The following is a 22,905-nucleotide window of genomic DNA, read 5'->3' on the forward strand; positions in this document are numbered from 1 at the left end:
TCCTATTCTAATATACTACCTGGCACACAGTAGGGACCCCATAAATATTCGGTGAACCGATGGATGAATGTTGGTGGTGGCGGCTAGCTGAAAAGCAAGAGTCCTGATTCTGAATCAATTGGGGCTTGACTGAACCTTGGTATCACTCTAGTTAAACACCTTCATTTTATAGATAAGGAAGCTGAGGCCCAGCAAGATGAAGTGACCTGCCCAAAGTCCACGGGCTCCTTTAATACCGATGATGCTAGGACTAAAAGAAGCAAAGAAGGCGCCCAAACAGGTGGATGTAGGGAGGAGGAGGGAGGAGCAGGAGGATGTAGACAGCCATTTGATGCAACCCTTAACGACGGGAGCGTTTTCTTCCACTTCCATTGCCAAGTCAACGCAGGGCCACGTGTAACTCTTCCATCAGGGCCAAGTGTCCTTCCTCGTCTTGCCTCCCAATCCACTCAACAGGCTCAAGCCAGATAAACTGCTCATCACGGTTTAATGGACTCCCTTCTTTCCAGTTAAAAGCCTTCCAAACGCTGACTCCTACCTACAGAAGGAAGCCCAGAAGACTAACACATTCTTCACCTTCCTCTCTTGACCTATCTACTCTTTCAATCTTCTCTCCCCATCTAGAAATGCTCCGCTGGGCCAGATTCCTCACCCCATCACCCTCTAATTTCCTCAAAGGCGAACTCTTTCCCTCTCCGGGCTGACACTTTTGGGGTTGTCCGCAGGGTGCATAACTCGCGTAGTCCCACCAGGCGCCTTGCTTAGACGGGCCGGGCACGCGGCTCCCTGCTGTCTGTCTGGCACTTCTCGGTCACTTCCGAACCAGAAGCTCTGCATTTGCATTCTGCACGAGCCCGCCCGAGCGGCGCAGACGGTCCTCGCTGCGTCTCCTGGACCGCAGCCCGGCGGGGGTCGTATCGGCCATCCGACTGGGCTCGGCGGAACGAAGGACTCAAGAATCCAGTCTCGTGTGCGATGATGAAAGCGTCTGGTTTCACACCGTCCGGGCCCGTGCAATGAGGAAACCCAAGCGGGGAGGTGCGCAGAGGCACCTGCTCTCCCGCCCGGCGCTCGAAACCGCACCCGCGGGGCCCCCCCACGCCGCTTCAGACCGGTTCCAGCTGGATTCCTACGGCGGCCCAATCGCTAATTAGAATTCCAGCCCTTCCTCCGGCCGCAGCCAATCCCCGCAGCTCCTCGGGCTCCGAGCCGCAGCCGGCTCTGATTGGCTCACAGCGCGGGGGCCGGGCGGGCGGGATTGGTGGCCGCCCAGGGAAGGGGTGGGGCAGGCGGTGGGCCCCACCCCCCGCGCGGCGCCGCGGCCACTGCGCAGGCGTGGGCGGACTCGGAGCCGCGAACACGGCCAGGCCAGCCCAGCCCCCCGAGGCCTCCCGCTCCTCCCCGCCCACCCCTCCCGGGGCTCGGGCTCTCCCGCCGCCCCGTCGCCCGGCCTGCCCCGCCCCCGCCAACGTCCGGGCACGTCCCCCGGGCGGCGCGGGCCACGCACGGCGGTGCACTTAACCTGTCCCCGCCCGGCGCGGAGCTGGAGGCCGGGGCGGCGCGGCGGCGGGCAGTGCTGGTGGCGGGCGGCGGAGGCGGGAGCCCGGGCCTGCAGCCCCGCGGGGCGGAGGATGACTTGCTACCGAGGCTTCCTGCTGGGCAGCTGTCGGCGCGTGGCGGGCGGCCGGGCGGCGGTGCTGAGCGGACCGGGCGCGGGAGGCCCCACGGCGCGGCCGCGGCTCTGCGGGGACGGCGGCGGCCGGCGGCGGCTGGGGCAGGGGCAGCCGCGCGAGCTGGCGGGCTGTGGCAGCCGCCCCGACGGCGGCTTCCGCCCGTCGCGGGTGGTGGTGGTGGCCAAGACCACCCGCTACGAGTTCGAGCAGCAGCGGTACCGCTACGCGGAGCTCTCGGAGGAGGACCTGAAGCAGCTGGTGGGTCCCCGGCGGCCCCCCGTCCCCCCCCAGGCCCGGCCGCGGCTGCGCGGGGCGCCGAGACCTCTCGGGCCAGCCTTCCTCCCCGGGCCCCGGACGCCCGGCCTCCCGGCTCGCCGCGCTCCGCTCGTAGACCCCCCCCCCCCCCCCGCCTCCCGCCTCGTGTGTGCGCGTGTGCCACGGGGCGGGGGTCACCGGCACTGCAGGGACCCCCTAGTCGGGGAGGAAGGCTCGGGAGCGGGGAGCAGGAGCTCCCGGCGGGCAGGGTTGGGGCATCCATTCGAGCCCTCTCCAGCCCCACCCCCTGCTCTCCCCCTTGGGAATAGCAGCCACAGCCCCGAGGAAGGTGGGCCGCTGGCTGAACGTCTGGACGCTCCGGCAACAGCTCCCCAAGTCTCCGCGGGGGAAGGGGGCCCCGGGGCGCCGCGGCGGGAGGTGGGGGAGAGGGCGAAGGTACCGCGGACACACCCCCTTTTACCCTGCAGGACTGCGAGGCCTGGGATACCCCGGAAAGCCGGCCTGGGCGAGCCTTTTCCGTGATGGAACGTGGTCGTCAGACAAGGTTCTAGCAGTTTGTCTTAAAAGCACACGTGTTTTGGATTCAGGCGACAGCGAGGGAGAAAATTTGACTTTGAATATGTTTCTACGGAGAAAGGGCAAGAGGGAGGGCAGGAAGACTCGGGAATCCTGCAATAAATAGCCCGTGTCCACGCATAGCAGTGGCTCCACAGCAGAATGTGTTTAGTGCAGATATTAGTATCTTTGCAAAAGTATGTAAGTCTGTCCAAGAAAAAAAAAAAAACCGTGAATATCCCTCTCTTTGTCCCTTTCTGAAACCTTTTTTTTTTTTTTTTTTTAAAGATTTATGTATTCATGAGAGACACAGAGAGAGGCAGAGACATAGGCAGAGGGGGAGGCAGGGGCCCTGCGGGGAGCCTGATGTGAGGCTCCATCCCAGGCCCGGGGGAGCCAAAGGCAGATGCTCAGCCACTGAACCACCCAGGTGCCCCACCCCCTTTGAAACTTCTGATCCCTTGCTCCCTGCGCTTGAACTTTAGGAAAAGGAGCGTTAAGATGTTACCATGAACAATATGGAAATCTCTAATTGTTGATACTCTGCACCATAAAGCTTTGGAATTAGAGGCCTAAAACCAAATCTTGTAGAATTCTGTACCAGAGTAGACAGCCTGTTTTTTAAACTTCTGGTATGGTTTGTAATCTTCAGATTTTTACTGTTTTATGCAGGTATCAAAGTGAAGTTGTAAATCATCATGTCTGCTTAAGGACTCTTTTCAGCATTAAACTTCTTGATACTGGGATCCCTGGGTGGCGCAGCGGTTTGGCGCCTGCCTTTGGCCCAGGGCGCGATCCTGGAGATCCGGGATCGAATCCCACGTCGGGCTCCCAGTGCGTGGAGCCTGCTTCTCTCTCTGCCTGTGTCTCTGCCTCTCTCTCTCTCTCTCTGTGACTATCATAAATAAATAAAGAAAAATATTAAACTTCTTGATACTTTGATGGGTTAATTGAGGAGGGCCCCTGCTTTCATTAGATGGAAGTGCTAGGTGCAGGTTTGTTTTTTTCTCCTTTCCTTTAGTGTTTGAAGATGTAGCAATTTATAGAAAACAAATGCATCATTTAAAAAGAGTAGATCAGTTTGAGTAGGAAGTTGGAGTAGTGAAATTGGGGGCGAGGCCGGGAATAAGAATGTCAGAAGCAAGCACATTGTTTCTGTGTTGGGGAAGAGGTGTGTTCCTTGGATTGTACTCCCAGTTTTGCAAGATACACTTTATAGAGATTGTCAAATATATGTGTTGTAAATATGTTCTTTATACAGTTTTATGAAAACCTCTCAAAAACAGTTTAAAGTAGTATCCTCTGGCCTGTTTGGGGGTATAGGATTGAGTATAGGATCTTGGAGTCCTCTGCCCATTTCTGTGTTAACTTCCTACGGGCCTTTTTAACTTTTGTGGGGTCATGTGTGACAATGATAAATGCCTTTCTGTAGTACGGTCAGGTTTTTCAAAGTGCTTTTGCCTCGTTCGGTATGTTAAATAGTAAGGTTGGGCAAGATAGCCTCCAAGGCCTTTTTTAGTGCTAGCGTTTTGAAACTCTGGGTAACTTTTCAAGGCCTCAAGAAAATGAGTGTTCTCTAAATTAGATTAATTCTAGGACCTCTGAACTAGATTGCCACTAATGAGAACTTTTAAAATGTAGGCAAATCAATAAGTCTTTAGAAATTGAACTACCTAGTGTACCCACTCTGAGTATCTAAAAAGAGAAATCTCTAATAGGTAAATATTTGTCTTTGGCTAGGATTGCTGTTTGGGATAAGAAAACTTTTGAGTTAAAACTTCTGTACCATAGAACACATCGTTTTGTAATTGCAAGGCAAGTGAAATAGCTGTTGTCATTTCAGTTACATATTATTGGCTTAGCTCCTTACTGATGTGAGTTTATTTTACCATTTGTATTAAAGCCAGTATTCAAAATGGAATAGCATTAGGTGGAGTCCAGGCCAAATAATACCGGGCTGTGTAAAGTTGTTCTCAAATGGGATTCTGTGGTAGGCCTGATAAGCTGGTTAATATTGTTTGCTATTTTGCGGGGTAAAAGATACTAAGTTATATCAATCATGTGAATTGGATATAAAAGAAAGTGGCCATGTGCTTACTTTAGTCTCTGGCACCATTCCTCTTGTGTCTCCAGTGTCATGGTAACCTGAAGCTTTGTATTTGAGTGTTCTCATTTGCTGTGGAAGTGGTGGTCTTGTTGCAGAATAGGTATCTGTTAGCTTATTTGTAAAAATTTAAATAGAAGATGAAGGATGGAGTGTCAGTGGGATTTTATACCCTCAAGCATCATGAGTCTTTCACTTTGTGGAAACTTAAACCAATAGGGGAAATACTTCTTAGTTGAGTTGGTTTGTACAGAGTAGGTTTCTGTCTTTCAAAGTCGGTCAAAGTCAGACTTCCAATTTTCTTTCATATTGGTTGCATTGCTTTATTTATTCTTTTTAAAGATTTTATTTATTAATGAGAATACACAGGGAGGAGGGGGGGACCGGGGGGGGGGGCAGAGACACAGGCAGAGGGAGCCTGACATGGGACTCAATCCCGGGTCTCCAGGATCACGCCCTGGCCGAAGGTGGCACTAAACCGCTGAGCTACCTGGGCTGCCCCACATTGCTTTATTTTTAAATCTTGACATGATGTTTCCTGTGAATTTCTAGTCAAGGATTGTACCTCTCCTGGCTCACTACCTTGCAAGGACTAATTAAACTATTATTGTGATTTACTTACATCAGAAGAGATGCAGCTGCTGGCAAATGTGGAATTTTTATTAATAGGGTCCATAACACTCAACAAATTGCATCTTTAGATGAATCAAAGCTGATTGGAAAGGATTTTGTCATTGTAAACATGCCTTATTGGCTAAAGAGTAGGTTTCATTTAAAAATATTTTAGTATAGGGGGATCCCTGGGTGGCTCAGCGGTTAGGCGCCTGCCTTCAGCCCAGGGCATCATCCTAGGGTCCCGGGATCAAGTCCCATGTCAGGCTCCCTCCCTGCATGGAGCCTGCTTTTCCCTCTGCCTGTGTCTCTGCCTCTTTCTCCCTCTCTCTGTGTATCTCATGAATAAATAAATCTTAAAAAAAAAAATATTTTGTTATATACCGAATAAGACATGAATGGTTTCCACCCTTCTCTCCCTCCACCCCAACCCCAGAAACAACCCTTTTTAAGGTTGCCATTTTTATTGTTTTTAAAATTATCTTTAAAATGGGATAGAATAATTTCATTTTGCAGTCCCTCTATTACTGGATTAAATTATTCCTAGTTATTACCTTCTTAGCATATTTAGGAGATATAGCACCGTGGATTTTGTTTCCTTTACTGGGTATCATGAAAATGATAGTGTAGCTTAGGTTATAATTCTCGGGCAGATACTTTTGCCACATGGTGTGCAAGGAGTGTAGTCTATGTGAATATTTATCAAATTAAAGAACATGATCTGGAGTACTTCCAGGGCCTTCTAACAGAATCTCATTCCTTTCAAATCTTTCAGATACAGGCACCAAAGTCGTCTATCTAAAGTGAACATCTGGCCACTTTACTTCTCTGTTTAGAACTACTCAAAAGCTCCACATAACCTGTAGAATCACCTAGGAAATTTGCTAAAATGAGGATGCCTGAACATTAGCACCCCAAGATTCTGATTCAGTTTATGGAGACTCCAGACTCTACCTTTCTGAACCACACCCTGAAGTTTGCTGGGTCTGTCCAGGGATCTGCATTTTTAACCAGCTCTCCAGATTTGCAAGTGGTCCCCAGATCACATTTTGAGAAGCACTGTTGTATGGGAACCCTTATGATCCTTACTATGCCAAACAAAGCCCTTCAGGAACTGGCTCCTGTCTACCTCTTAAGCTTCATTTCTGATCAATTTTTGTCTTGGACTTCATTTTCCATTAATTTAAAACTGATCTTATTTTCATTAGGTGGTGCCCTGATTTAATTTTATTTATGGATCAGTAGTGCATTAAAATGATCCAACATGTAAAAGATACAGAAGAGTGTACAATGAAAAAGTCTTTCTCTTATTCTTATCCCTGGGCACACAGTTTTTGTCCCTGGAAGTAGCCAGTGTTATCAGTTTCTTGTGTTTTCTTCCAGAAATAATCTATACATACAAATCAACACAGTGAAATATTACTTTTCTTTGTCCCATCCCTTTTTTACACAGAGATAACATACTATTTAAGGTTTTCTGCACTTTGTTCTTTCTTTAAAACAGTTTGAATAGTATTCTATTGGGTGCGTCTTAATTTATTGAAGTACATTTTGTATGAACATTTGTGTTAATTTACTTGCATGTGAATCAGCTTTGAAGATAAATACCTAAAGGTAGAATTGCTGTCAAGGCATGTGCATTTGAATTTTTTAATCCATATTGCCAAATTGCTTCCCTTGGAGGCTGTATGCCTTCACCAGCAATGGATGAAAGGTGTTCCCCTCCCCCAATAAGCAGTTTATCACATTTTGGGGGTCTTACCAAGCTGGCAGGTAAAAATGGTATTTCGGATGGTTTGATTTGCGTCTATTAGCATCTTTACTTCCGCAGCCTCTTTTGGTTAGAATATTCCTGCTTCCTCTAGCCAATTCCTAGCCTTCCTTTGAGGTAAGGCTCTAGACATTACTTTTACAGGAGCCTTCTTTGGTAACTTTGTCTTGCCCCTCTCTGGCCACCAAGGTTGCCAATATATCTTCCTAATACTTAACATATTTGAGCTTTCCACCTTTGAGTATAATCTGATTATTTTCTTCTCTAGACTTGAGGGCAAGGAATGCATCTTATTCATCATCATCCTCTCTATCTTCCCATCCCCACCAAAAAGGGTGGTAAAATATTTTTGACTTTTTAGAAATCAGTTTTAGTTCTTTTTCTCCTGGAGGCTTCTAGTCCAGAGCCTTATTTCCAGCTATCATTTTTTTAAAGTTTTTTTTTTTTTTTTTTAATTTTTATTTATTTATGATAGTCAGAGAGAGAGAGAGAGAGAGGCAGAGACATAGGCAGAGGGAGAAGCAGGCTCCATGCACTGGAGCCCGACATGGGATTCGATCCCAGGTCTCCAGGATCTCGCCCTGGGCCAAAGGCAGGCGCTAAACCGCTGCGCCACCCAGGGATCCCTCCAGCTATCATTTTTCCAAAAGATGTTAGCTGCTGCAAGCTTAAGGTTGAAGTTACCAACATGAGTTCCCTAAAAGAGTTTTTTCATAGTTAAGTATGTTTGAGAAACATAAACCTAAACAAAACAGGATTTTGATTTGACTATGGGATTCGCAGTAGGGGGAAGGAGGCAGAAAAACATCAAATTTTGTGGAATGCAAATTGGGAAATAGAGGCTTACGATAGTCTCCCTTCCATAAATATTTGCAGTTAAATAAGAGACTCTGAACAATGTAAAGGGGTTGAATGTTAGAGTAGCTGAAATTCTACCATTAACATAATCATTAACCAATGGGCTTTTGAGCCCTGCTTTTCATCTTTCACTGTATTAGGATTACCTGGGAGAAATTTTAGGAAATATATATATATATATATATATATATATATATATATATAGCCAGCCATAAGACTGGTCAAAATGTAATTTCTTACTGTGATCACTTTTCCTGTATTTTTAATTATATGAATTGAATTTTGAGTGTTGACACATGTACATACCTTCTGAGCTAGTAAAGTGTAAGTTAACTTCATTTTTCACTGTAATCTTTGTTAATATGTAACAGAAATGTGTATTTCAGAATATCAGCAAATTTCCTGATTATTTCACGCCTTAGGGAAGTTTATTGTATATGATGTGGATTGTGGAGGAAATTAGACCAACCCCTGTAAGACATCTGCATTCAAGGAGAGATTAGCTGATTGACTTTCTTCTTCCTAAAAAAGTGGGTAGAATTAGGACATAGGAACAGAATAGTTCTTGGCCTATATAACTTAATGATTAAAATTGAGGCTTAGTGCCCTAATGAGTATTTACAGCTCTCAAGCAGGAATGAAATATATAGCTAACGTAGGAATATTAGGAATCTGTAGTGGACAAATCCTGGATTAAGAGCAGGAGGAATGAGTTTTGATCCTGGCACCAGTCTATTAGCTTTATAAACTTGAGCAAGTAACGTAACCTCTCTCTATTTATCAGCTTCTTTGACTGTGGAATAGGTATAATAATGTCTGCTTTTCCTTGTTTACATAATTTTTAGGAAGATCAAATTAAATATATAATTTACATAATTTAAAGCAGCATAATTTTAATTTTTCAGCCACAATAATGATTATGTAAATGCCATTATTATTTGTTAAATTATGTACCTAAAATGGTATGGCTTTGGTCATTTTAAAGTAGGTTCCTTTATAAAATAGAACACTAAAGGAAATGAAGATTTGTTGAATTTAACTCTTGCTTATGTAGGTTTTTTTTTTTTTTAAAGCCTATCTCTTGTAGGAAGTGACAGTTTTGAATTTTTTTACTCTAAGAAGTATTTTTGTAATGGAGAAAATAATAATAAAAACCATGATCTTTAAAATACTAGCTTACAGTATCACTATTGCCAACATTCATGACGTTTGTTAATTTTTTTTATTTTAAAGTGTCACTTTTAAATATTCACCAACCCATTCATTGAGCACTTGCTAATTAGGCATCCTGCTAGGTTCTGGGGAACCACAGGTGAATAAAAGGGGTTCCCAAATGTTAGGAGAAAATATATTAAATTGTGTTATAACTGTATAAGTGGTCCATAGGAATACAGAGAATGGAGAGAATAACTTGGGAAAGGGCAAGAATGAAAGAGAAGAAGACTTTTGAATTTTTTCAGATTTTAAGCAGACTTTCTAGTGATCGTTTTTAGATTTTCAATTGTGAAATATTTTTACCACATAGAGAACTTTCAAAAGATACTTGTATATACAGCTGAGACTTAACAGCTGCTAATATTTTGCCACGTTTGCTTGTGATTTTTTTTAAAGGAAGTTTTATAACTGAAGACCTATCCTAGGGCACTTGGGTGGCTCAGTGGTTGAACATCTGTCTGCCTTCTGCTCAGGTTGTGATCCCAGCCAGGGTCCTGGAATCGAGTCACACATTAGGCTCCCTGTGAGGAGCCTGTTTGTCCCTCTGCCTATGTCTCTGCCTCTCTTTGTGTCCCTCATAAATAAATAAATAAATCTTAAAAAATAAAATAAAGCCCTATCCTTCCACTTTTCCCCTCCCTGTGTCCCTAGTGGTAACCACTGGCCTGAAGCTGTTAAATATGTATGTGTGTGTATATATATATCTTCCTCACGCATATGTTACACATTGATTAATATGACCATCCATAAAAAGTATACTATTTTGTGCATCTTGAAAAAGTTAGGTCAATAATATATTCTTTAGATTGTGCTGCCTGTTCTTTAGAAATTTGCTTTTCTTACTCTTGGCTTGATCTATGTTATTTGATCTATGTTAATTCACTTTAAGTGCCATCTAGTATTACATTGTTTGGGATATTAGGTTGTTTCCAGTTTTTCTACTATTAAAAATGTGATTAGAAGTACAAATATTATTTCCATATGCATCGAACAACTCCCAGATTCCTCATGTTCTCACTGGCACTTGGTAGACTTCTACATTTTTGACATTGTGATGAGTGAAATATCTTAAGTTCAGGATACTTTAATTAAATATTAAAGAATAAGGAAGAATTGATATGTGAATAGGAGAGAATAGTACTAGCAAGACAAGGGAAAGTTAATCCTTTTGCCAGCAAGAAGAACTTAAGTGCTTTTGACTCTAATCTACAGAAAAATTTTACATCATGGCTGAGTAAGTATACTCCTATTTGAAATAAAAGATAACATGAAACAATTGAGCCAGTTACATATAGTAGTTTATGTTTTTCTTAATAGCAATGCTGGTTGTGATTAAGAAATTGATGTGACAACCGTTTTAAGGGAGTTTGGAAATCATTGCTCAAGAATAAGTATCTAGAAGCTACACAGGTAGGCTGGGTGTTATAAAGATATTAAATGTCATGAACAGGAGTTGGCTTTATGTCCTAATAATTTCCAGTCTTTGTTAGCAGTAGAATGCAACCGTTCTGCTCTCTTTCCCCATAGGTGTGGGCTGGAGGGTCAGTTTTCCTGAGACTTTAGCATTCTGGGGCTAGTATAAAAGCAAGCTTGTCATGGTGGTGGTTAGTTTGGTGGAATGAGAAATAAAGACTTAAATAAGGAAGTAGTTCTGGAGGCAGGCTATTGGCACGAGACCACATAAGAGCTGATGTCGAAGTCAAGTGGTGGCAGCATGCCTGTGAAGGACAGATTGGGGAAACTGTTTACACGTGTATTTGTTGTACTTTGCCACCAACTGGCTATGGAGATCGAGTGTGAGGGAAGAATTAAAGGGGACACCTGGAGGTCCCCTGGGTGGCTCAGTTGGTTAAACATCTGTATGCCTTTAGCTCAGGTCATGATCTCAGGTTCCTGAGATCCAGTTCTGTATCGCCGTCTCTGCTCAGAGGAGAGCCTGCTTCTCCCTCTCCCTTTACCTGCCGCTCTCCCTGTTCTGCTCTCTCTCTTTGTCAAGTAAATAAATATTTTAAAAAAAAAGGACATCTGGGTTTATTCTGTTGATTATACAAATATAAGTATTGCTAAGTTGTCAAATCACTGTGTTGCACACTTGAAACTATGTAACATATCAACTACTCAAAAACATTTAAAAATAATGGAAAAAAAAGTATTGTTAACTGATATAAGGCACTGAGAAGAGCAAATTTGAAGGAGAAATAGGTCATTGGAATTAGGTGGTTTTGGGGAGAGGTACTTGATCTACCGGTGGTGGTGGGGGGGGGGGGATATAAATGTAGGCTTTCGAAAATTTGAGCCTATAGCTCAAGAGAAAGGAGAGAGCTGACAGTGTGTATCTCACAGTTACTGGTGTGTACTTGGGAGATCAAGCCTCCGGTGTGGAAAGGTAACTCAAGGAAAATGAAGTGGGAACAAATAAAGTTGAAAGTGGTACCTTGAGCAATCCCAACACATGAAGGAGTAGAATAAAAAGAGGAATGCAGTTGTAAGAAGAGAATGATGGGTAAGCACCTGGGAGAAAGGATACGTGAAATGGAAATGATCCAAGATAAATGCCAGATATAACTAAAGAAGTGTTCAGGCTTCACTGTACCAGACCGGATCATGCTAGGTGGAATCATTTACTTTCTAGCTGTTGACTAGGTGTTAGTAATCATTTTAAGGCAGTTCTGAATTAATACTCAGTGTACCATCAAGTTATGTGGGTGTACTTTGAAGAGTGCTTAAATTATGCCTAGTGAGTTTATGTACCAAATTGTTGCCTCAGAATGTGCATTTCTTATGTGTTAAATTTAAAAAGACCTATTTCCTTCCCTTTTTGAGCCTTCATGTGAGTTAGTATGTAGAGTACAAAGTAGGAACATTGAACTGACTAGTAAAATGAATCTTAAAAATTTGTATTTGTAATAAACTCAGTTTTGGTCAAGTAAAAATATCTATGATCCTTTAATAAAAGTGGTTGGATTATTTAGGAAGTAGCCTATCACATGTAACTTTAAGGTAGGCAAGCTTTTATTGGTTCAGAATCCTCCTTTATTTCTTTCATGCTTTCTTTTGTTTTAATTTCTAAGCTACCTGGGGAGAAGTAATGCTGGCGTTTGGAAATTTTGTAGGAGAAGCTCTTGTTGCTTGAATGAAACTTTTTTTTTTTTTTTTTTTTGTTCTTTCACTGCAGTGAAAGACTGTAGATCTTTTAGATTCACACTGGTTTTTCCAGGTATTCTGGTGAATAATCCCTAAAACTATATTTTTTAAGTCATATCAACACAAGATTTTTTGGAAAAAATAAAAATGTTAACACTTTGTTGCTAATACTGGCAGTGTAACATTGCAGAATTCAGAATGTGTTCGAAATTTCAGTAATTTCTCTAACCTCTTCACTGTAAGACATAAAGAGTTTGTGTTTTTGTTTTCGGGGAAGTATGATTTTTAAATACTTGAAGTCTTGTTATTTTCAGAGGGATAGTCAGAAATTCTTTCCAGCCTTTGAATATAAAAGAAAACTTTAAACTGTATGAGCCAGTTAGTGATTTAAGACTTTCTAATTGATGCTTTTATTAAGTGATTTTACAAAATGCCTTATCTTGTGTTTGCCTACTTTAGCCAGTCCATGTTAATGAAGCTTATTAGACCAACCATTTAGATATTTGAAGAAAATAATATAGTAACTTGTATTCTCCAAATAAACGTTATTAGAGAATTAGTTTACAAGAAGAAATTTGAATGGGAACAAAATTTATGAAATGACATTTCTGCCCCAATATTAAGTATTCTGATGTTATGCTAAATGAACTTTATATTTAGGTATGGAAGTTTAGGAATTTTAGTGTTGCTACCAAAACTTGGTAAAATCATGGAAAACTTGAAGTTTTTCACAAATTCAAATCCCGTTTACCATCTCAAAGCAAAGTTTTCTAATAGCTGCTGAGTAATCTTAATTTTCTGGAGTTTGCTGAGAGTCAGAAGTGCGCACAAAAGCTTCTGAACCACCAGACCAGAATTTACAGTTATCATACATAAGGATTTATGTCCTATATTCCTGGGTACATGTTTTATATTGTCCAAACCAAAAATTGGAACATAAAATGAAAATCTAGACCGGGAGTTGAGGACCAGCTACCCTTAAGTTTTATTTATAGCAGGTTAGAAGAATATTTGATGAAATATTTTAATAGACTTATCGTACATTTGAATTCCCATTGCCTTGGCAGTTTTCAGTGCCCCATTAAATACATTTAATTGAGCTCAACTAATGTTTAACAAATACAGTCGTAGACACTCAAATATTTGAATAGATGAATTTAATTCTTCAGAGCTCAATTTCTAACTATGTAAAGTGTTCACTCTTGAAATGGGCTGAGAGGTAATTACTGTAACAAAAAAAATACACCACAGTAACTAGTTTGTTTGAAAAGTCAAGAGTTTGATTCTGAGTATTTTAGTTTGAGATTCCTGTTAGATATCCAGAGAAAGATGTCAGATGCACTGTTGGATACATTTATTTGGAGCCCTAAAGACAGGGGAGGGGTAGCCCTTGGGAGGCCTCTGCATACAGATCTCTTACAGAAAGCCTTGAAGCTAGAGATGTCCAGGGGAAAGAGTAGAGATGGAGAGCAGCATGACCCAAATTTACTGAGAGGTAGTACAGTTTAGTTAATTTGTAATTGCATAATAGTAGTTTAATATTAATAGTATGTTCATCCATATTCAGAAATTCTACTCTTAAAATAGTTTTTCAAACCTGTTGTGTGTTGATTTGTTGTTAAATGAAGGATTATCTAATTACTTTGGTCACTGCTTTTCTTTAAAAATATTTTTGATGTTGGTATGATCTATCTAAATATGAAGCTTATGTCTAGGTGTTAAAAAGTGTTATACAGATTATCAGATCTAGTATATTTTTGAGTTAACATATATGTATTAATTTTTAAATAGCCAAATGTTTCCTCCCCTCCTCTTTTGAGGAGCATACATTTCCCTTTAGATTATAGAATGAGGACAAAACTATTTTAAAACTCTTACCCTGTATCATAAACAAAAGACTGGATATGTAGATACCAAAATATTAACATAAACTGTCCTAGGACAATAAGATTATATATATTTTAAATTTTCTTTATATATGTACCTTCCATGTCTTGTTATTTTTATACATTTTTTAAAAAGATTTTATTTATTCATGAGAGATGCAGAGAGAGAGAGGTAGAGACACAGGGAGAGGGAGAAGCAGGCTCCCCACAGGGAGCCCAACATGGGACTCAATCCTGGGTCTCCAGGACCACACGCTGGGCTGAAGGTGGCACTAAACCACTGAACCACCTGGGCTGCCCTTTTTATACATTTTTTATAAGTTAAATACGTTATTAAGAATGCTATCAAAAATGGGTTTTACTTCATAATTCAATAATCTAAAAATATATTTAAGATTTGGACAGGTACTTGAAAAACCGATATTATGTCATCAAGAGGCAGGGTATAAGGGAAGTTGGAGAAGGAAAGAAAATAACATGCTTTTTAATTCTAGCATTCACTTTACTGGACAAATTTCCTAGTTGATTAAATGGATATTGCAATGAGGATATGTCTGAACTTCTTTCTCAGCATTTTACTTTTATGGATTATTTAGAAGACATATAATTTAAAAGGAGAATATTAATGGCAAGGTGCTAACATTATAAAAATATCACTCTAGTGGACTAGGAAAGATAATTCTTGAAGGATATGTCTTCACATCTAAAAGTTATCCAATTTCGGGGAGCTAACCCGTCCTTTGTTTGGATTGCGTGGGGTAAATTCCAAATAGAGTTCATAAATCTGAACAGAAGAGAGCTGCAAATTCAAGTGGGACAAAGGTCATCTGCCTTCTAAAATATTAGTTTATCTTTGGTCTTCAATGTGTTAAAAATCCATTTAAAAAACCCTCAAGTTGAAAAAAGGAAAAAAAAAACCATTTTGAGATTCTGTTAACTACATGATTCTGGAAACTTAATGCTGTATTTGGTATTGAAACCAAATTATGATTTTCTGAAATCAGACTTTCTAGTTGACTTTAAACTTCTGGTCCAAAAAATGTGTCTTAAATCCATTATATTTTTATAGGCCTTTTTAAAGAGCTATGTTATAATGTGTAATATATGTCCTATAATGAGACAGAATTTGTTTTATCTTGATATAGCTTGCATTGAAAGGCTCTAGCTACAGTGGACTGCTTGAACGACATCATATTCACACCAAAAATGTAGAGCATATTCTAGATAGTTTACGGTAAGTGAATTGGATTGGATCTTGGATGGGCTTTTGTATTCAGGACTTCCAGTTTTTGTTTTTACTAGCAGAGGATCCTGAGGTTTTTAGTAAAGACTGCCATTATAAAATCGTTTTCCAAAAATTATACTGTTTTTAGTAGAGTTGATACAGTATTTCTAAGGAAATTTTTATTGTACTCTGAAAATTCCACAGATTTTCAGTTACTGGGTGGTCTGAGAAGTGCCTTTTCTATAGAGATAATTCTATATGCATTAGGTTTCACCTGTATATATAATGTTTTATTAGAATACTGGACTATTCTTCATTAAATTATTCTTTGAATGTCTAAAAATTATAGGAACTTCATTAATTAATGCAGTCAGGAATATGTTTGTATGTAAGGGAATCGGTGTGAAAACATGAAAAATAGTATTTTAGTCACTGTTTCAGTGTCTGACAAGGAATGTTTGTTGGATTTAAAATAATGACTAGTTTTATAGTTAAAAAGTCTCTTGAGATGTTAAAGTTATTGGCCATTTTTGTAATAATGAATTTTAGCATCAGAGGAAATAGAGAAAATGAAATAAAATTCTAATCTATCAATATTGTTATTTGTCAGGGGCAAAAACAAGATGTTTTTGAAGTACATAGAGATTTCGGATAGTTATTAACTTCCAGTTTAGTCATATGCTTCCTGACCATAGTAAATTGGCTGTTGTAATTAAATGAAAATGAAGTTAACCTTGCAAAACTAAACATAAATTTGTTTATAAAACAGGTTTATTTTCCATCATTGTAATAACCTGCCTCTCAAAACATCCTTTATGTTATTAATGGACATTTTATATAAACTTTACTTTTTTATCTCAGGAATGAGGGAATTGAAGTTCGTCTAGTAAAGAGGCGAGAATATGATGAAGAGATTGTTCGATGGGCAGACGCTGTCATAGCTGCAGGAGGTAATAGCTTTACAGAGGTAAAGATGTTGGAATATGGAGAGGCTCTTTACTATGCATTTCCAGATACTCTGTGGTCTAGCTGTAATGAAGCCTTCAGAATCCTACCACAAGATGCATTTTTTGGACTTTTAGGATGAAATGTAAAATATCTGCTATATATTTCACTTTTTTAGTGAATGGTATTGTGAGGTTCTGTGTCTATTTCTATGTATATTTAAGGTGTGCACTTCAATTTGATTCAAAGGATGCATTGTAACTGTATTTTGGTTTAGTTATGCCAGTCTTAAAAAAAATGTTGAAATTGTTTAAGAGTTCAATGAGAAAAAAAAAAAAAGAGTTCAATGAGATTAGATAAATTCCATCCACTCTGGCTCCAATATACTTACAGCTATTTTTCCTGGGCTTTATTATTAAGGAAGTGGATGCTGTTGCCAAAGCCTTAAATTAAATTGATAGCATTTATTAGAAGGAAAAGTCTTCACTGGACACTTTGTTGGGTATATTCTCCTTAAAATAGTTTCTGAATTTGGACTGATGTTATGATGGAAGGAAAGAGATTTGGCTAATAGAAATAATAGGATTAGAGTAGTGGTTCCCAGCTGGGAGGCTACTACTTGGCATGTAGCAGGTAGAGGCCATGGATACTGCTAACTATCACCTGTAATACACAGGACTGCCCCCCACATCAAAGAATTAATCTGGCCTAAAATGTCAGTCTTGCCCCTGTTGAGAAATCCGGGATTAGGGATAGTAGTTAGAAAGGAAGTGGAATAGACTGTGGTGGGCAGCAGGATCAAGTGGGAGTGTGATTCTTAAAAGGACTTGTGTTCAAAATGATGTTAAAAACTAGTTTTGTAGCAAATCTGGTTATGTCTTCTGTCCTTTAGGTGATGGCACGATGCTCCTGGCAGCAAGTAAGGTTTTGGATAGACTTAAGCCAGTTATTGGAGTAAACACTGATCCAGAACGGTAAGAAAAAACTTGTTCCTTTTGTTTGGTATGTGTGTGTTACACATACAGTTATGTTTTGCTTTGCATGGTATCTATTTCTGATAAATCTTAAATTTTGGTTGCTCTTTATTTTCTCTACTGTTGTCACTTTGCTGTGCTCCATTGCTACAGGGGGTTTATTATTTAGTGCATGATGTTTAAGTGGAAGTATTATTGCTCCTGGTAATCATGAAGGTTAGAGCCATGTTCCAAAAACATTTTAGAAATGAAATTCAGGCATGTACAATTTGTTTCTACCTTTAGTAGAATTTTCTTCTGTATAGTTGTTTTCAAGGACCTAGCTCTTATATAAAGTTCAGGCATGAGACATATATATGCATTTGGCTACCATTGGTGGTAGGAAACTATGATCTGGATGGACAAATCTTCACGTTGGATTTCCCAGGTAGTCTGGGGGTAGTGCCTTTGGCAGAATAGACCTGAGCCTTTGACCTAGTTGGGTATTGGTAACCCCGGTATTGCTGAAGAGGGATGAGTTCATGTCCCATCTTTGGCCCTTCCTTTTGTCTTTTGTCTACATTTCTGGTTATGCCTCTGCTGATTTTCTGGGTCACTTCATTAACTTAATGAAGAGACCAAACCCTGTCATCATTTCTTTTTTTCTTTCCTCGCTTCACTGATATTTAGCATCATTCTATACCAGCCACCCACAGCCATGACCATACCTGGACTTCATGATCATCTAGAATTGCCCCATATCTCAAATCTTAATTCCACTCCACAGCCTCCTACCTTTAACAACAGTCTTATTCCCTTGATCCTGTTAAATCTGCCATTTGGTTTGCAGCGTGTTGAACCCCTCTATTGTCTTCACTTAATTTTCCCTTACTTCATTCACTTTCTTGACAAATTTCTTTATATATATATATATATATATATACACACACACACACATACACATAAATATATGTATATATATATACACACACACACACACATATATATAAATTTTGGGGGGGTCGGGGGGGGAGAATGCATGTGGGTGGGGAAGGAGTGGGAGAGAGGGAGAGAGAATCTTAAGCTGGCTCCATGCCCAGTGTGAGCCCCTCATAGGGCTTGATCACATGACCTTGAGATCATGACCATAGCTGAAATCAAGAATCCCATGCTTAACTGCCTGAGCCACCCAGGCACCCCTCCCAACAAACTTCTTAAACATTTTGTACCACTGTCTTTCTGCCCCATCCTACATCAGTCTGTCATCCTCTTTATTCCTTCATCAGCAGTTGGGGCCATCTGGGGAAAAAAATAGAAACTTAAGCTTGGTGGTATAGTTTGGGCCCAAATTTACATCCAGTTTGTCATTTCTAGCACTTAGATTAGAACCAGACCTTCAGAATTGTTCAAAAAACTTTGTGTGGCCCAGGTTGTATCTCTACTTCCTTACTTCAGTTATTGTTTTGCCATCTTTGCCATCTTTTTGAACTGCCTCCAACCAGTTCATTAATTTTCCTTTTGCCCTACCAGTGACGTCCTGGTTATGAACTTATTGGACGTTTTAGTCCTTGTCTTACTTGATTTCTGGGAGATTTTTAGTGCTAACTGATCCTGTGTTGCATCTGTACTTCCTTGGAATTTATGGGCCCCTCCCCCCTTTCTTCCTATCCTGATGGCTGCTACTTTGTCTCTTTTGAAGGAGGTTATATTTTATTCAGTGCTTTAAAGGTGTTTTCACATCCTCTGGGCCATCTGTCTCTTTCTCACTTTTTATACTGTTTCCAGAATAACTGTTTAATATCTGTAGTTGAACTTAAATCCTGGTGACTCCAAAATATTTATATCCAACATTGATCTTGCCTCCACTCTTATCTTTATTAATATTCTCTTCTCACTGCAACCAGAGTGATCATTTTATGAAAGTTTGATAATATGTGACTCCTCTGTTCAAAATCTTATGGTGGCTTCCCATCTAACCTAGAATGAAATCTAATTCTTTACAGTGACTAGGATGACCAACTCATCATGATTTGCCAAGGACTTTCCTAGTTTTACCACTGATAGTTCCATGTCCTGGGAAAGTTTGTCAGTCCCAGCCAAACTGGGACAGTTGGTCACCTTAACAGTGACATATAAGACACTACATTTTCTGGTCTCTGACTATTCTGTGTCCATTTCTCCTGTTATTTTTCTTTTTCTTCATGCTATCTAGCCATACTGTCTTCTACTTGAATTTATTATCCAGTAACATTAAAAATGTAACATGTCTGGCTGACTCAGTCTTCAAGCATGGGACCCTTAATTCTCAGGGTCATGAGTTTAAGTCCTACCTTGGGCATGGAGCCTACTTAAAAAAAAAAAAAAGTAACCTGTCTCCTATCCCCTCCCCTACCATACTTAATAGAATCATAACCTTGCTGAAGCTGTGCCCGCCCACCCCTCACCCCCTTTATCACATTGGTTTATGGCCCTAGTTCTAAGTTCTTGGAATCTTACCTTTGAGTCCATGTCTTGACATCCTCACTGCTACTGAACATAGGCCTTTATAATTTGTTGTTTAAATTACTGCAATAGCTTTCAGACTTTCTCATTCTAACCCATCCATTACACTTTATGTTCTTTCCAAAGTACAAATTTAATTGTATTCATTCCTAAATTAAAATCTTTCAGGGTTTTTCCCATGACCTTCAGAATACATTGCAAATTTCTTAGTATAATAGTATGATCTTTCACCATCTGTTGCCTATTTGCTTTTTTAGCTTCATCAATCCTCATTTACTCATAGGCATTATACTTTCAGTTAAAAAAATTACTTAAGTCTATCTAGGAACAGCCTAGGGTTCTTCTTAAGGCTGGTTTTTTTTTTTTTTTTTTTTAATTGCTTTTCTCCCCCTCCCAGTTTTGTTGTGATATAACTGACTTGTAGACTACATAAATTTAAGGTGTACTGCATAATAACTTACACATAATGTGAAATGATTACCACAGTTAACATTATCTCATATAGATATGCAAAAAAAAAAATAGTATCTTTTTTTTTTGTGACAAGAACTCTTAGGGTCTACTCTCAATGACTTTCAAATATACATCAGTGTTAACTATAGTCATTATGTTGTATGTTACATCCCTAGTACTTATTTATCTTATAAATGGAAATATGTACCTTTCACCGCCTTCATCCAATTCCTCCACTACCCACTCTGGCTGTCCTTAGTGCAATTATCAGGTATGACCATCTGCTGACACTCTAGGTGGAGGCTTTTCCTCTGGCGAGGAGATTTGTTGATACTTAAGACAGTAGGATTTGAAAGAATAAATGAAAGAGTTCTCCAGAAGGTGCATATTCTTTTCATGACTTGATACCTGTTTTTGCCTGGAGTGCCCTTGTACCACTTAGTCAGTGGTATAGTTGTATATTGTTCATTGAAGATTGAACAATATTGGTGCCTCTCCTGGACTCTGACTAGAATTTTCCTGTAGAGAGCATATTGTTTTTTGCTTGGTTTTTGTCTTTTCCATTAGACTATAAATTTCTTGAGTATAGGATTGCATTTTAATTCCTCCACTATTACTGTATTACACATAGTCCGTAAACAATCAACCTTTGAAATGTATAGCTGAGTAAATATTTCTTGAGCATAAGTAATTGAGATCATTGGTTCAGTAATTATTTTTTGATTGCCTTCAGTGTGACGCCTGTGTATTTTAGAACTTCTTAATGGCATATTTTTATATCATTAAGAGATTCTTAACTTTAGTTGTCACATTTTAACAGTTTGTTGAAATATATTTTCCTTTAAAAAGTTGGCTTAATACTCATAAGCTTATGGGAATTTTGAAACTGGTAAGCAGATAGTATTGCTTCTCTAATTTCTACCTAGAATAACAGGCTTTAGAATTCCTTTTGTTTCTTTCTTGTCTCCAGGACAGAAGCCTCCTAGCTTGTTTGGTAATTCAGGTTACCTGACTTCTTTTTTTTAAGCATGGTGGTAACTCACAGTCCTTAAATAAACTCAGAAGTTAATGTTCAACTTAAATTTCCTCTCGTTTCTATTAGTTATCAAATGCTGCATAACAGATCAGACCGGAACTTGGAGGCTTTAAACAGTAATAGTCATCTATTCTCATGGTTTCTATAAATCTGGAATTCAGGAGCTTAACTGGGTAATTTGGCTTGAGATCTCTCATGAGGTTCTTATTAGATGTCAGCTGGGGCTGCAGGCACCTGAAGGCTTGAGTTGGGTTGGAAGATACCCTTCTTAGATAGTTCTTTCACATGGAGTCATCTAAACTTTGGTCTTACCTGTATTCTGCATTCAGTTTACTGAGCCCAGTAAATAATTATGACATTTAATGCTTGCTAATTAAAATAGGATAGAAGGCATGTGGTAACTAGCCTCCAGGGTAGCTGCCTAGCATTCACACCTTTATTTGGTTCTCTCCGTGCTTCTGTATTCAATCAGAGCTGGCCTGTGTGACCAGTGGAATGTATGACAGTCTGTAGATTCCAAGGCCAGGTCATAAATGGTATTACAGCTTCTGTATTAGTCTCTTGGATCGCTCATTCTGGTGTAAGTTAGTCAGCATGATGTGAGGATACTCAAGCAGCTCTGTGGAGAGGCTCACATAGGGAGAATTGAGCCCTCCTGCCGGTAGCTTGGACCAGTTTGCCAGCCATGTGAGTGAGCCACATTGCAAGTGAATCTCCAGGCTAAGTCAAGCCCACAGGTGCTGACAGCCTAGCTGATACTGACTATAACCTCATAATCAATTGTTGTCTCTTGGATGTTTCAGACCCGCAGTTGATCCTAGCAGGTATTATTCAACAAATGACTGTTAATACCTTCTATATACTTAGCACTGTGTAAAAGTATTGCAGTGAATATAAAAATTAAAAAAAACTAGGGCCTAAGTTTCTTTATCTAAGAGGATCAGCACTGAGATTAAGAAACTGATCCGTCACAACTTTGTAAAAACCTTTTTCTCTGCTCTTCACACCTGTAAGTTAATGTACAGTTATTAAAAGTTTGTGTTGCCAAGCCTCCTCTCAACCTTTCCTTCAAGATCAAAGCATCATGTAAATGATGATGATTGAACTTTCTGGACACCTTTCCTCATGTTAGGTGCCACGTTCTCTCCTCTTCCTATAGCAGCTATAGGCCATCTTAACACTTTGTTTTGTTGTCTTTTATGTCAAGCTCTTCATATTTATTTATTTATTTATTTATTTATTTATTTATTTATTTATAAATATTTTATTTATTTGAGAGAGAGAGAACAGAAGTAGAGGGAGAACTAGACTTCTGAGCAGAGAGCCCAGTGTGGGGCTCAATCCCAGGACCCTGAGATGAGTGACCTAAGCCAAAGGTAGATGCCTAACTGACTGAGGCACCCAAACACCCCCATCCTTATGTTTTTTTGAATAAATGAAGAATTGGATTGGATTAGCTTTGTGATTTCTCTTTATGATGTGGAATATCTTAAATGATATTTAAAAGGGATTTATGGTTCACTTTCATATATAGTTTGATTCCTTAGAATAACCTTTTGAGATTCATGGTTTTGTCATCCTTTTCGAGATGAGAAAGTTGATGCTAAAGTGACTTGCCCAAAGTTTATGGTTAAATAATTTAAAGGTAGGAGGCAAACACAACTATACCATTAACTAATTTTGTAGGGTAATCAGTC

The 22,905-nt window shown here is 39.9% G+C and overlaps 1 protein-coding gene and 1 long non-coding RNA gene across 5 annotated transcripts in view; one reads left to right on the top strand and one right to left on the bottom strand.

Moving 5' to 3' along the window:
- The first annotated feature begins 1,544 nt into the window (after positions 1 to 1,544).
- Positions 1,545 to 22,905, top strand: part of NADK2 (NAD kinase 2, mitochondrial) — a 44,191-nt gene continuing 22,830 nt past the window's right edge. The window contains exons 1-5 of one of the 4 annotated variants that reach the window (XM_077896210.1): positions 1,756 to 1,931; positions 2,417 to 2,493; positions 15,240 to 15,328; positions 16,181 to 16,269; positions 17,157 to 17,238. In XM_077896210.1, coding sequence (XP_077752336.1) covers positions 17,168 to 17,238 — 71 coding nt within the window. In that variant the 5' untranslated portion in view covers positions 1,756 to 1,931; positions 2,417 to 2,493; positions 15,240 to 15,328; positions 16,181 to 16,269; positions 17,157 to 17,167. Of the gene's footprint in view, positions 1,932 to 2,416; positions 2,494 to 15,239; positions 15,329 to 16,180; positions 16,270 to 17,156; positions 17,239 to 22,905 lie in introns of all 4 variants that reach the window. The other 3 variants (XM_077896209.1, XM_077896207.1, XM_077896208.1) reach the window with 3 other exon arrangements.
- Positions 8,256 to 21,901, bottom strand: LOC144312986 (uncharacterized). The gene is made up of 2 exons (XR_013378624.1): positions 20,381 to 21,901; positions 8,256 to 8,371 (listed from the first exon to the last, which is right to left on the bottom strand). It is a non-coding gene; the product is annotated as an uncharacterized LOC144312986 (long non-coding RNA).

This window comes from Canis aureus, chromosome 4 (genome assembly GCF_053574225.1).
Source record: "Canis aureus isolate CA01 chromosome 4, VMU_Caureus_v.1.0, whole genome shotgun sequence".
Taxonomy (NCBI): domain Eukaryota; kingdom Metazoa; phylum Chordata; class Mammalia; order Carnivora; family Canidae; genus Canis; species Canis aureus.